At 42.8% G+C, this 15,364-nt stretch overlaps 1 protein-coding gene across 1 annotated transcript in view; it reads left to right on the top strand.

Annotated features, from left to right (window-relative positions):
- LOC122563300 (uncharacterized) overlaps positions 1 to 15,364 on the top strand; it is a 95,249-nt gene that overhangs the window by 21,366 nt on the left and 58,519 nt on the right. Inside the window, exons 4-6 of the mRNA XM_043717004.2 lie at positions 615 to 687; positions 10,927 to 11,020; positions 12,999 to 13,071. Of these exons, the coding sequence (XP_043572939.2) occupies positions 615 to 687; positions 10,927 to 11,020; positions 12,999 to 13,071 (240 nt within the window). The remainder of the gene's footprint in view (positions 1 to 614; positions 688 to 10,926; positions 11,021 to 12,998; positions 13,072 to 15,364) is intronic.

Raw genomic sequence — 15,364 nt, 5'->3', positions numbered from 1 at the left:
TATTCTCAGCAGAACTGTAGCCATGATGAATTCTATCCCTTCCTGAATACAGGGTCTGGTCTCTGCCACACCAGGGTGTGTTTATTAGTGTGCAATCACATGGTCTTCCTTATAATGAGATTTCTGGTGGGGTGGTATTTAATCAAGTGAGAGGGTGATGGATGTGGGCCTTCCTACATTTACTCTGATTATTCTACTGTATACATCTTCCCCATTACCATCCAGCTGAGGTTCCTAAGGTTGAAGTTTATGCCCACTTAAGTGTCTCCTCCTGGTACTGATTATAGTAACAGTGGTGTCAGAGGGACTGGGCATACAGGGAGCACAAGATCGGAGTGAGATTTGGAAACTCAAAGAATGTGAGAAATTGTGAGAATGAGGCCAGAGGTCCCCATCTCCAGGTCTCTGTTGGTGATTGATGAAGAAAGGCTACTTTGGGAGAGTGCCTGACCTGACCTGCTGCGCTTTTCCAGCAACACATTTTCTACTTTGGGATAGTGTGTTTCTGGCCAACTATAACTAACTGAGCAGCCTTGTGAGCCTGTGATTGGAGTTCTGGGATAACAGAGGTCACATACCAAGGTGGAATAAAGGTGCTCCTTTTTTTTTCGCAGTAAGGAAGAACTGAAGCAACAGCAGTCAGAGGTGGAGGGTCTCATCTCAGCACAGCCTCCACCTTTGGTGCAGGTAAGGTGTTCTTATTTTCTGGGTCTGGGCAAGGAGACTGTTTCTGATGTTTGGTGGTACGATTTGTATCTATAAATCCTGGTCCATGACTAATTTTGGAGTTATAGAGACCAGAATTGCAATTCCCTGTTGGTGTTTATAATGGGCCGTTTGAACAAAGCTGATAAAAGTCCATCTGTTCTGTACAGAACCTCAAACAGGAAGAGCTGTTAATCTTTACACTGCTGACAAGTCCAAGAAACCTTTGTCCTCCTGGATTGATACAGTCGGCTTGTTTCAGCTCACATACTGTAATACAGCAAAATTGCAACACAATACTTAGTCAAATAACCACAGCATCATTCTGTGACATGAACCCAAATAGAATGAAATATATGTCTCCAAGATGCATTGAGTATAGGGGTTGGGAGGTCATGTTGTGGCTGTACAGGACATTGGTTAGACCACTTTTGGAATACTGCATTCAATTCCAGTCTCCTTGCTATAGGAAGGATGTTGTTAAACTTAAAAGGGTGCAGACAGGATTTACAAGGATGTTGCTGGGACTGGACGGTTATGGGAGGGAGAGGCTGAACAGGTTGGGGCTGTTTTCCCTGGAGTGTCAGAAGCTGAGGGGTGACCTTGTAGAGATTTACAAAATTATGAGGGGCATGGATAGGATAAATAGGCAAGGTCTTTTTCCCAGGGGTAGGAGTATCCAAAACTAGAGAGCATAGGCTTAAGGTGAGAGGGGAAGGATTTAAAAGGGACCTAAGGGGCAACTTTTTCACGCAGAGGGTGGTACGTGTACGGAATGAGCTGCCAGAGGAAGTGGTAGAGGCTGGTACAATTGCAGCATTTAAAAGGCATCTGGATGGGTATATGAATAGGGAGAGTTTAGAGGGAGATGGGCCAAATGCTGGCAAATGGGACTAGATTAATTTAGGACATCTGGTCAACATGGACGAGTTAGACCGAAGGGTCTGTTTCTGTGCTGTATGACTCTATGACTCAGATTATGACTAATTACAAGCTGTAAACATTTTGCAGTTGAGAATTTGATTTCTTCCTCATTTTTCACTCTCTGGTATTGGTGAGCCAGAAGTTTTAAACAGACACTCTGCTACTTCTTACCAGCTGTGTGAGATCAGGAAATTGGTCAACAATCATGAATCATATTTGATGATGCCATCGGGCACTGATTGTCGTAGATATGTGTAATCCTTGGGGCCATCAGAAAGAATGACCATGGATATATACTGACCCCGGTTGATTATCATTCAGAAGCCAAAATCCCTGTTAATGCAGTGTTTATGTTACTTGATGATTAAGCCAAAGATCTGAACTAATACTCCAGGATTATTCAGTACGACCCTCCTGAGCATGTTTTCTGGGAGTGAGTGGGTGACCTTTTGCTCATCTACCCATCCTATAAGAATGTAATTGGGTAAGTGTTGAAATTGGCAATCCAGCTGTCATTTTAAACAATAACGAATGGGCAATCCAGCTGATTAACAATCTGATTAACCTAGGTCTTCCACTGTCCATGCCATAAGATGGTTAGCATGGTCAAGCAGACAGCTGTTGGAAAGACCATTGTCTAAGCCAAGTGATTCAAAGACACGAAAGGGAGGGTTATGTGCTTCAGGTGGTGTGCTGGACACAACAGGACACTCCCTCCAAGATATTTGGCTCACTCTGAGTCATAGAGTCATACATGCCTTGTTGTTTCCAGGCTAGCTACCTCTTAACTTGGTCAGCTTCCGTCCCCCTACAATACCCCTGACATCCCTGTCTCTCGGATCCATGTTCCCTTCTTCTAGGAACCCACCCGCAGTTCCCACAATGACCACTATTCAGTTCTCGTGCAGCTGGCCAATCAGATTGGAGGTGATACTATCAATGCCACAAATCCAGACAAATGGAGGATATTCAATCGCACTCCTGATTTGTGCCTTGTAGATAATGAACAGGCCTTGAGAGGTCAGGAGGTGCAGTACTCTCGGCTGGTATATTTATTTGGTCCAGATCACTTTCTGGTTAATGGTAAATCCCAGAAATTGTGTGATGCTAATGCTACTAAATGTCAAGGAGACATAGTTAGATTCTCTCTTGTTGGAGTTGGAATTTGTTTTGAAATCTTACCAAAAACCTCCTCCAGCCTTCTGAGATATTTGTGTTCATAGAATCCCTACAGTGTGCAAACAGGCCATTGGGCTCAACAAGTCCACACTGACCCTCCAAAGAGTAACCCACCCAGACCCATTCCCCTACCCTATTGCTCCACATATCCCCTCACTAATGCACCAAACCTACACACCCCTGAACACTATGGGCAATTTAGCATGGCCAATTCACCGAACCTGTACATCTTCGGACTGTGGGCAGAAATTGGAGCACCTGAAGAAAACCCACGCAGACACGGGGAGAATGTGCAAACTCCACACAGACAGTCACCCAAGGCTGGAATCAAACCTGGGTACTTGACACTTTGAGTCGAGAGTGTGGTGCTGGGCAGGTCAAGCAGCATGCAAGGAGCAGGAAATCGATGTTTCGGGCAAAAGCCCTTCAACAGGAATTCCTGTCTATTTTCCTGCTTCTTAGATGCTGCCTGCTGTGCTTTTCCAGCACCACATTCTCAACTCTGATCTCCAGCATCTGCAGACCTCACTTTCTATTCTAGCGCTGTGAGGCAGCAGTATTAACTACCTAGCCACCATGGCGCCCTGGTTTTGACCTTAATCACAGCCTTGATTTTCATCAGTCACCTTAGGTGGCCATGCCTTTCGCCACCAAGGTCATATATCCCACAATTTCCTCCCTAAACCTCTTTACCTTTTTTATCTTCCTCCTTGAAGGTCCACCAGTGCTTACCCTTGACCTCTATTTAGGACATGTGACTTAATATTCTCCTTATGTGGCTAGGTTGTCACATTTTGTTTGATTACACTGCTGTGAAGCACTTTGGAAGTGTTACGACATTTCAGGTGCTATATAAATGCAAACTATTGTTGTTGCTCCCATTTCAAAAAGGCCAATATGAAGCCCCTTTTAAAGTAAGCTTGTGGACATTCCGATTTGAAAAGTAGGGCTGCCATTTACTGCTCATTATGTTGCTACCTCATTGTCTCAACAACCTTTTTAAGCACATTTTCTTCATCCACAGAGCACTGGATGAACTGGACAAATAAGGGCAGTATCTCTGACTGGAGTAAACAGTTGCCAGCGGTAACTTAATGAATGCTGGAACTGGAATGACACAGCAATGTCCAGTCCCTGCTTACTGTATCACTGATCAATGGCCTCAGTGTCTGAAAATAAAATTCTCCATTTTAAACAACACTCTAACACCAGGGAACATTACACTTTGAGGACAGCATCATCAATCATTGCTACAAAGCTTATACAAGAATTACTGAAGGTGTAAATATTCAGCCACATACAAATTAGTCAGACGTACACTGAATTCTCTCAGCTCAAACCTTATCATTCGCTATATTCTTCACTCAACTTTATTTTTTAGTTCTTGTTAATTCATTCATGGCACGTAGTTGTCTCTGGCTAGGCCAGCATTTATTTTCCATCCCTAATTTCCCCACAGGGCAGCTAAGAGCCAGCCACATTGCTGTGGATCTGGAGTCACATGCGGGCCAGACTGGGTAAGGATGGCAGTTTCCTTCCCTAAAGGACATCACTGGACCTGAAGGGTCTTTCCAACAATTGACAATGGTTAAATGGTCACTGTTAGGCTAGCTTTTGAGTTCAGATTTTTAAAAATTTGATTCAAACCTTGCCATCTGCCATTCAAAGTTCACACGCCCACAGTGGGATTCTGGATTACTCACTCAGTAATATTACCACTATGCCATTGCCTCCCACCACTATCCTCTCTTATTATCCGCTCGCTGTCTGCCACACAATTCCTCTTCTGAACATCCTGTGCTGAAATTAAAAGTTTATTCCTTGTTCCTCCTCATAACTGGATCTTGTCCAGAACAATGCCAGCCAGCATTGATTTAGAGCTCTGCTGTTAGTGGGCTTGATTTGCCAATGAATCAGCCAGAGGCCCCACTGCAGATGGTCAAGCGAGCTCTGATGGTTGACCTTTCACTGTGCTGCCCGGGTTTATTGGTGACTGGACCAACTGGGGTCAGTCAGCCTACAATGGGAGAGCATCAAGTGACCAGGATAGAAAACATTGCAGCCTTCTGTTTCCTGCACCTATTATCCACTCTAGAAACACACCCAAAAAAACATTGCCCGGTACACTCAAAGACTTCATGGACTATCCCACTTCTCCCTTCTTCCACCACGTATAGAACTCTTAGGTTGTGAATAGCTAAGTATTGATCAAAAATCCCTTTTGTGAATGTCTTTCTCTGTGAAAGAGACCTTGCATTTCTATAGCACCTCACAAGGCACTTTAGAACCACCTTTAAAGTGCTGAACGTTGGCATTGCCTGGTAACATGACAAATGAGAAGAGTGGATAAGGTGGTTAAAAAGGCAAATCAGGATACTCTCCTTTATTCCTTAGGCATTAAGAGCTAGAACCATACAAAACACTAACTGTTTTCACTTTTGAACACCCTGCCTGAAAATGTGGTACAGGCAGAAAGAGCAAATCTCATTGTTCACAATTGGACTTGGATTTGTCCTAAATGTCTACTCTCCTGATCCTCAGATGCTGCCTGACCTGCTGTACTTTTCCAGCACTACACTTTTCGACCCATATCTAACAAGTCCATGATTGCAATACTCACAACAGTTTCCAATATTAGATGTGATTCCACAACTTGGCAACATTTGTTGAACAATTCTGAGTGTTAAAGAATTATGTTAATGATTCACTTACCTGCTCACCCAACCAGTCCATTCACAACTTCCTGCAGTTTACAGCATTATCACTCACACTCAATTCCATGTAAATAAGAACAACTCTTGGCCATTCAGCCCTTCGAGCCTGTTCCGCCATTCTGTAAGGTCATGGCTGCTCATCTAAGTGAGTACCCTGTTCCCATTTCCTCCCCATACCCTTTGACCCCTTTAGCCCTAAGAACTATGTCTAAATCCTTCTTGACTACATTCAATGGTTTGGTCTCAACCATTGTCTGGGGGAGAGCATTCCACCGACTCAAGGAGTGAAGAAATTTCTACTCCATTTGCAAACTGTTTAACAATGTTCCTTACATTGAAGTGTAAACAATTGATAGATACCATAGAAGATCTGAAATCTTTCACACTGAGCTTCACAGACACCCATTGGCCAAACACATTTCCGGTCACACAAAGACGGGTCAGCCATTACCCCTTGTACTTACCATTGAACCGATTTTGGATCCCATTGGCCACATGTACTTGAATCCCATGGCTATTAAATTTCCTACTGGTCTATTGTTTGAGACCTAGTTAAGAACCATGTCTGACATTTTAGTCACCCTTTTTTTAAGGCTTGTGGCATGCTGATTGGCATAGTGCTGCAGTGGGTTTGCCATTGCCTTCTGTAGGACGGCTGACCAGGAGACTCCCTCCGTCATACTTCCTGCCATCAGACGTACTGGAAGACGTTACAGGTGATTGTGCAACTTGTTTGCCCATGATATGAATGCCACTTCCATTGCCAATAAGCATTGGCAGTGGGATTCGAACCCAGAGGGTTACTGACCTAGTGGAAGGGAGGCTCCTTTAGTGGACTCCTGCAGGGTGTCCAAAAATAGCTTCTATAGCAGAGGAGAGAAAAAAATATAAGCGAGGGGAGGTCAATAAAACAAGCCACTTTGTATAAAGTAATGATAGTTTGTGTTAGTCCCACACTCACAAAGCTCCCCAATCCTTAGCCTCCTTTACAGTGATGGTATAGTTTTCAGTGGTGAATGGAGGGGACGTGGGAGACCAGTTATTGTTGAGATACACAAGTGTGTATTCAATTTGGATTCATGCATTTAGCAAGCACCACTCTCATGCAGCAGAGCCTGCTGATAATTTTCGGTGTTTCCCGTGTGCATTCATCGCTTGTTGAGTTGATTCTGGAATCATCGAAAAGCTTACATAAATCTTACACTCTGTTACAAAAAGAATGCAAAACTCTTTGAATGATTAAACAGTATCCAGACACTGAGCTGGCTTTTCACAAGTTTGTAAAATATTTCCAGGAATGTCACATTCAAGTGAGTGGGGACTTTGTAGTGGAATTATAATCTGCGTTGAGCCTGTCAAATCAATGACAGCGAGATGACTGATGTTTGTATTTTAGCAAGAGCTCTGCTTTCAATGTGATGTGTGTACTAATGCTATTAACAGGCAAACTTTAACTCCATTAAAAGCAGCAGAATTAGCATCGACTTGAAGGTTATTAGAGTTCCACTTGCCCTTCGTCTATGGTTTGTCTGGACTGTCTTCTCATTTTCTACATCTGTGAAAGTGTTGTCAAACTGACACTCTAATAATTATCTTGACTTTACATGTTGCATGTTTATATTAGGAACAGACTAATCTAGCTGAGATGAGGTTCTAATTACTCATTTGAAAAGAGCTTCTTCAACCAAACATATGATGTAGGTTATATTGAGTATTTAGGAGGTGTTGTGATTGCATCCTCTCCACTGAGCCTGAATCTCTGGGTTCAAGTCATCTTCAGGACCTGATGGTCGAGGAAGGTGCATTCGTACCATCAGGTCAATCATCAGCGTGTAAATCCTACCAATACACACTGCAGGCAGCCAATAAGACTGGCAGTGATTCCTACTCAGCCAATGAGGGAAAAGGATTAGAATCCTGTGTCATCGTTATGCATAGCTCCAGACCACAACATATGTATAAAAGTGTAAGTTGGATTCATCCAGTGAAATGTAACACACTCCTCTTTGAATTACCTCCTCAAATAATTCCATCAGTTTAGTTAGACTTAACCTTTCCTTTATGAATCCACGCCTTTCCTTCAGTGATCTATGCCCTTCAAAATGATGACTCACACCGTCCCTTTGAATTTTTCCAATATGTTGTCAAATAATGACTAGCCTGTAATTATTCAGTCTAGTTTCCTCCCTTTTAAAAAAAAAATTAGTATAACATGGACAGCCCTGACACCATGCCTGGAGTTAGAGAGGCTGGAAATAATGGTCAGTGCCCCTGCTACATCCTCATATGAGCCCAATACATCTGGACCTGACAATTTATCCACTTTCACGGATGCTATAACATGTTGCTGTATCTATCTATCTAGTTTTCATACACCTTCTCAACAAAACTCATGCCCCCAGCCTATTTCTTTAAGCCCATATCTTCCACCTTCAAACACAAGTTACTACTTTTGTTTCTCATTTGTCTTATTCTTTTCTTAACTAACCTCTTGTTCTTTATTTATTTATTTATAAAACTTTTCCTAGTTTTCTTGCTAATTTCACCCTTCCTTTAGTCCTTGTATGCCCTCATTAAATCCCTTGTAAAGGCCTTACCATAAAGTTCATACAGGATCACAGGCTAGAGGTCCCAATTTGAGTACAGACTGCTGACATTTCATGCTTGCAAGTGAGAGCAATCTTTTGTTGATCGCGTTACAACCTTCTTAAGTAGCATCCTCCATGTTCAACACTGGAAACATGCAACACATCTCTAAACAAAAGTGTCACTGCCTTTTGTCAGGGTGTCTCGCCTGATGGCTGGGTTTGGCTTGCTTTTAAGTAAACATCAAGATGGAGACTAGATCGTCAACTGTTATACTTGCATCAGGAGTCTTTGATTTTAATTGTGCCGCTCTGGGTAGTTGGCAAGTTAACACTTTAGTGAGGCTTCATCATAGTTCTGACCCCAGTCAGGGGCTTGAGCACTAAACGGACATTGAAACACCAGATTTCAGAGGACTCAACTTCTGAGGAAGACATTAAACTCAAGCCAGAAGGAGGTCTTGTGGCACTGTGCCACCAGGTCAAAGGTTCTGGATTCAGATCACTGTTGGTAATATCACTGGGCTGGTAATCTAGCTTACTGCTGTGTGTACAAAAGTTCAAGTCCCACCACAACAGTGGATGAAATTTAAATTCAATTATCAAATCTGGATTTAAAAGCTTAGTCTCAATGATTGCAAGACCATGAAAGCATTATTAATAGGTGTAAAAATCCATCTGGGTTCTTTAATGTCCCTTTAGGAAAGGAAACTGCTGTCCTTACCTTGTCTGGTGTACACATGACTCCAGAGCCACAGCAATGTGGTTGACCTTTAACAGCCATCTGGAATGGACCACTCAGTTCAAGGAGGGATGGGAAACAAATGCTGCTTTAGCCAGCGACACCCACCTCCCACAAAAGAGTAAAGAAGGTGAAAAGACTTAGCACCTTGGTAGATATGTTGTAACATGGTCAAACACACAGTTCATCGATCTGTAGTGTGTCTAAGGCATGCAATAAGAAAAGGAGAGTGTCATGAAGAATCAGAGCCAGGCGGTAGCTGCAGACAACAGCCATGTTGAAAGAATCATGTCATGAGCTAGCATCACCCCCATTCCAAGGGACTGCCACGTACAAACAAACTAAGGCCATGTTTGTCCCTCTCAGATGGAGCAGGAAGACTCCACGGCAGTGCTCAAAGAAGAGCAGTATGGTTTTCTCTTGCTCCAAACCAAAATGCATTCCTTAATTAACATGTCTAAAAATAGATGATTCAATCTTGTTGTTTGTGGGAAATGTGTATGAATTGGCTCCCACTTCTCTAGGTTACAACAACGACTGCACTTCAAGTATCCTTTATTAGCTACAGAATGATTTGGAATATTTTAATACTGTGAATGTGCTATTCAAGTGCCTGTTACACTTACAAAGCAATAGAGAGAAGAGCTCTGACCATTAGTTCTATTGAACAGCCAGTTTTGACAAGGTCCGTTACACTGGTGATAGGCAAATATGACAGCCGTGTCTTTTAACTTTGCTTTTCGCTGCTGTTCCACGGAGTGGTATTAAATCTCAGTGGGGATGCTCAGGTGTGTAAGAGCCACAGGAAAGGAGACTAGAGCTACTGTAGTAGTATTGGAGTTAGGAATGTACAGATTAGCCTACAACTATTGGAGCGGGCCTGTCTCAGTGTCTCAAAATTCAGATCCTGCATGAAACACCAAAATGTGAAGGGACAGGAGAATTCTCCACCTTGTTCTCTTGGCAAGCCTTTCCCAATCAATCAAACAGAATGCACCATTCCAGAGTGTGGTGGAGGCAGGTTCAATTGAGACCTTCCGAAGGGAATGGGATAGTTATTTGAAACAGGAGCAATGTGTAGGAATACAGGGAGAAGGTAGAAGAATGGCCCCAAGAGAAATGCTCATTCCGAGCCCTGTTGTAGGCCCGATAGAGTCACATAGAGTCATACCACATGGAAACACACCCTCTGATCCACCAAACCTGTGTGGGTTTTCTCCAGGTGCTCCGGTTTCCTCCCACAATCCAAAGATATGCAGGTTGGATGAATTGGCCATGCTAAGTTGCCCATAGTGTTCAGGGATGTGTAGGTTAGGTGCATTAGTCAGGGCTAAATATAGGACAATAGTGTAGGGAATGGGTCTGGGTGGGTTACTCTTTGGAGGGTCGGTGTAAACCTGTTGGGCCGAAGGGCCTGTTTCCATACTGTAGGGATTCTATTCTAGTCCACACTGACCATGTTCTTATCCTCAACTAATCCCTGCTCTTGTCCTATATCTGTCCAAACCTTTCCTATTCCTGAACTTCTCCAAATGTCTTTTAAACATTGTAAATGTACCTGCATCCAGCACATTTCCTGACAGCTCATTCCACACATGAGCCACTCTCTGTGTAAAAAAGTTGTCTCTCAGGTCCTTGTAAAACTTTTTTCCTCTCACCTGAAAAATATGCCCTCTAGTTTTGAACTTCCCCACTCTGGGAAAAAGACCTTTGCTATTCATCTTATCCATGCCCCTCATGATTTTATAAACCTCTATAAGGTCAACCCTCAACCTCATATCCTCCAGTGAAAAATGTCCCAGCCTTTCCAATCTATTTTATATCTCGAGCCCCCCATCTCCAGCAACATACTGGTAAATCTTTTTTCTGAATCTTCTCCAGTTTAATAATGTCCTTCTTCTGCACTGTTACAATCCTCTGTGTTCCTGTGAAGTGAAAATTGGATGTTTTCTATAACAGGAAGCACATTGGAAATGCTTCAAATCTGATACCAATTTGAGCACCTTTCCCAGAATCTTCCTGGAATTTGAAATATTTCTTAATGCATAGAATAACATGTTCTCATTAACTATTGCAGGGATCTGATATAACTGCAGAACATTACAATGAACAATATGATTCCAGGGAAACTTCAAAAGAACAAATAGGGTACAGTGATGAAAGTGGAGAAGGTAAGTGTTTGACAATGTTTGGACATCTTATCATCTCTTGTGGGGGTGCTTGGATTTTTTTGTTTCCATCGCCCCTTTTTCTATATCCACTGTAGACATATGATTGTGCCAGTTCTATTCTAGATCTGACCAATGCTAGCTTCAAGGTCTGCACGGTCGTGGGATGATACCTGAGAGCTATTCGTCTCATTCCAGGATCATTGGGAAGTTGGAGGTTTCTGCAAACGTTGTGGAGACTTTATGAGTTCTTAGTTAGTTGTTTCAAAATGTCCAGATCTCTTAGGTTTGAAAATCAATCCCCAATCTTATCCCAGTTCACTTTCTCTTCAGGCTCAGAGACATTCAGCCTCTCCTAACAACTTCCATTCACTTCTCATTCCCAAATCAATTCCTTTTCCAAATGCAGTCTCGGTGTAGGGGTTACTTAGGTGAAAACATTGAAGTCTCCTACTTCCATTGATTTATTTTTATCCTTCAACATTCAGTCTTTGGACTGGGCTTTCAGAAGAGTGGCAACCTCACACAGATCACCATTTCAGATCTTCTTCTTCACAAAAAGGAGCTTCCCATTTTGGAGAGAGAAATTCTGTTCAGGTGTCCCTCAGAAATCCATTCTGACAGTTCTTTGATAACGTGGGATTGAAAACCACATCCAATTTCACAGCAGTTAGCTGCTGGATTCTGGCATTTGTAAATCCTGACACTGACAGCTGCCTTGAAAGGGTAAGTACGTAAGATAAGTAAGTGCAAGGCGAGGGTGCTGGGAGGGCTGTGTGCTAGATTGGTTGGGATGGGAGGGTGGTGGGGGAGTGGGTGGGTGGTGGGATTAGGCTGCTATGTAAGTAGGATGTGAAATTAAGACTGAACTAAAAGCAGTGGTCAGATTAGACAATAAATCTAATTAACAGCGAAAGCTTTAATGAGTTGCTAAGTACTGAAGAAGGGACAATGTATAAACCAAAAGGGAAAGAGGTATGAAAGACCTGAAATTATCTGTCTGAGAGTTGAAAAATTATACCATGAAAAGAATCTTTAAAACTGAAGGAAAAAGTTTTTTTTTAAAATTTGTTTCCCATCTCAAATTACCTGTGAAATGAATAACTTACTCAGCCACATCATAGCGCAATTGAGAACTTTACTGGAGGTCTGGAGTCGCATATTGGGCAGACCAGGTAGATTAGATTAGATTCCCTACAGTGTGGAAACAGGCCCTTCGGCCCAACCAGTCCACACTGACCCTCTGAAGAGTAACCCACCCAGACCCATTTCCCTTTGACTAACGCACCTAACACTATGGGCAATTTACCATGGCCAATTCACCTGACCTGCACATCTTCGGACTGTGGGAGGAAATCAGAGCACCCGGAGGAAACCCACGCAGACACGGGGAGAATGTGCAAACTCCACACAGACAGTCAGTCATCCGAGGCTGGAATTGAACCTGGGGCCCTGGTGCTGTGAGGTAGCAGTGCTAACTGCTAAGCTACTATGCCACCCAGGTAAGGATAGCATCCCTATTAAACCAGGTCAGATTTTGCAAGAATTCCCTGGTAGTTGTATCATTGCTATTAGGGTAGCTTGTTAATTCCAGATTTTTAAAAAATGTTTCAGGGCAGCAGCTAAACCCATTTCCCGAGAACTTTAGCCTGGACTCCATTGATTACTAGCCCTAATGACATTACAACATTACCACTACCTCCCCAGCTACAGTACCTACATGTGGGAAATGATGTAGGCCAGCATAGCATCCACTTGAAACGGCACTACATGAATGAATTCTCACTGACTTAATTTTGCCATTACTGCTACTGTTGAGAATATATTTCGTTTTTGTCAATATTAATACTGTTGTATGTTTATTAAATTTGCAACATTTAATATTGCAGTGCTACTATTATTTGGAGAAGTAAGTTGTAAGTGTAGTCACCTCTCCTGTAATGTTATGAGTAGTGCTCACTCTGTCCTGGTTCTTATACAGACAGCACTCCTGAGGAACCACTGAACAACTCTATGGATGAGATCTCCATTTTGAAAAGGCTGGGCATTCAGAGGTAAGCAGTGGTAGCCATTGTGTATGCTTCTATCCTGAATCATAATTCAGGCTTCTATTACTCTTACAGTCCTGACAACACCCAAAACTCTCAAGCAGAACATGGGCAGCACGGTGGCTCAGTGGTTCGCACTGTTGCCTCAAAGTGCTCGGGACTTGGGTTTGATTCCATCCTCAGGCTAAATTCCCCATAGTGTCCAGCGATATGCAGGCTAGAAGGATTAGCCATGGGAAATGCAGAGATACAGGGATCGGGTTGGGTCTGGGTGGGATGCTCTTCAGAGGGTTGGTGTGGACTTGATGGGCTGAATGTCCTGTTTCTACTGTAGGAATTCTATGAAAGAGTTCTTGCCTATTATTATCTGTGTATAATATTGTCCAATCTTGTGACAGTTTGGATGGGATCTCACTCCTCACCTCACTGTGGAAATATCTTTGTCAGAATCCATCTCAATCACTTAGTGCAACATCTAGTATTAGGGAATCAGCACAGTTTCAGAAAAGTTTGAGGAACTACTGATATGGCATTTGTAATTATACAACTCTGGGAAAAGTGCTACATGCTGTGGCACGGTGGCTCGGTGGTTAGCACTGCTGCCTCACAGCGCCAGGGACCCTCTGGCGACTGTCTGTGTGGTGTTTGCACATTCTCCCCATGACTGAGTAGGCTTCCTTTGCATGCTCCAGTTTCCTCTTACAGTCCAAAGATGTGCAGATTAGGTGGATTGGCCATACCAAATTGACCATAGTGTCCAGGGAGGGACATGCAGGCTTGATGGATAAGCCATGGGAAATGCAGGGGTACAGGGATAGGGTTGGGGTGAGTTGGATCTGGGTGGGATGGTCATTGGAGGGTTGGTGTGGATTCGATAGGATTCAATGCCTGAAGTCTTGGTACTTTGCTCATATGTTAACAGTACCAGGAGTTCAAAGGGCTGCTGATACAGTGAGATCTGTAGCAGAGATGGAGTGACTAATTGATGTGAAAGTGGCATGCTGTATTGTTGAACTAAGTAGGAAAGTTCTTGCCTAATTTGTCATCAGCGTGTGAACATTTCACTGCTAAGCATATGTAGCAGTGTTGGAGCACAGAAAAAGTAGTAGCTTTCACTGAAATCATAAGCCAGTAATAATAGCTCAACCTGTTCTGGGACTCATCAACCTAGCAGAGACATTGAATCTGAAGGCAAATATCTTGCTCTTGTAAAGTGCTAACTAGAGAGAAGGCAAGTAGCCTCAGGAATGAGCAGATACCAGGCAAATTAGCACCAACTCACATGCATATTACTAAAGGACCTGAATATTTTAAAGGTAATGGATGAAAAGCATGTGGAAAAACTGATAAAAGTGGGACAGACTAGAATTACCACCATTTCAAAAATAGCGTATAGCTCTCTTTGGTGGCTATGTATAACTTGTGCAGGAATATGTTTTATAAAAGGTGGTTGTTTAGAGAAATGCATTTGTACATGGAACATGAGTTGGGTTGCTGTCGTCATGTGAACTCTAACTCTGCTGTAAGAGTTTTGACTTTAGTTTGTGGCAGCCAATAAACACATTATATAAACAGCAAAGATCAGTTAATATATTGTGTAAATTAGGAGACATACTGACTTCATTTGAAAGGCAAGCTGGGAGAAATGTATGACAGATAACTGATCTGACATGGCTTCAGCCAAATTTAAAATGAGCCCTCTCCCCAACTCAGCAATACACTTGTGCTGTATCCTCTTTGACCAGTCTATGTGAGGTTGTGGGGCAAAGCATTTTTCATTCAGTATTGCACGATTCAGGTACAAACTTGCACATTTGCCTTGGAGCAGGGCAACAGCTGGATATCAGTTATTTCAATAAGAACTGACACCTCCAGTGCTACCCTCTAATGGCCTCAGTGAGCAGGGGCTCTCGTTCTAATTCTCGCACTGCTCACATGGAGCCAATGATCAGCCCTGAAGGTTGTAGCATGGTTAATAATTCCAGGCTTTACTTTCAGTAGTGGGGGTAGTGACCCCGCACCCCCTCCCCCTCCATGGAGATTGTTGCTTGATAGTGACTGTGCCTCTACACAGGGCTGTCTCAATGATCAAAATCCAAGTTGTTATTATTATTGATATTAAATTTGTTACCACCATTTTACAAAAGTTCACTTTGTGCTAGAAGCCATTATCTGTGAGAAATACATGTTACACAAGTTAATGCACAATGCCGTACAATTAAAGGTAATAGCGTGGAGTTTCTTCCTCCAGGAAGTTAACATCAAAGTTGCATTTAAAATGGTGTCCACAACGGTAGCT

The sequence above is a fragment of the Chiloscyllium plagiosum genome, unplaced genomic scaffold, assembly GCF_037043375.1.
Source record: "Chiloscyllium plagiosum isolate Xiang-an unplaced genomic scaffold, Cpla_swu_hap1 HiC_scaffold_26, whole genome shotgun sequence".
In the NCBI taxonomy this organism is placed as follows: Eukaryota; Metazoa; Chordata; class Chondrichthyes; order Orectolobiformes; family Hemiscylliidae; genus Chiloscyllium; species Chiloscyllium plagiosum.
This window is presented reverse-complemented; position numbering and strand designations above follow the sequence as displayed.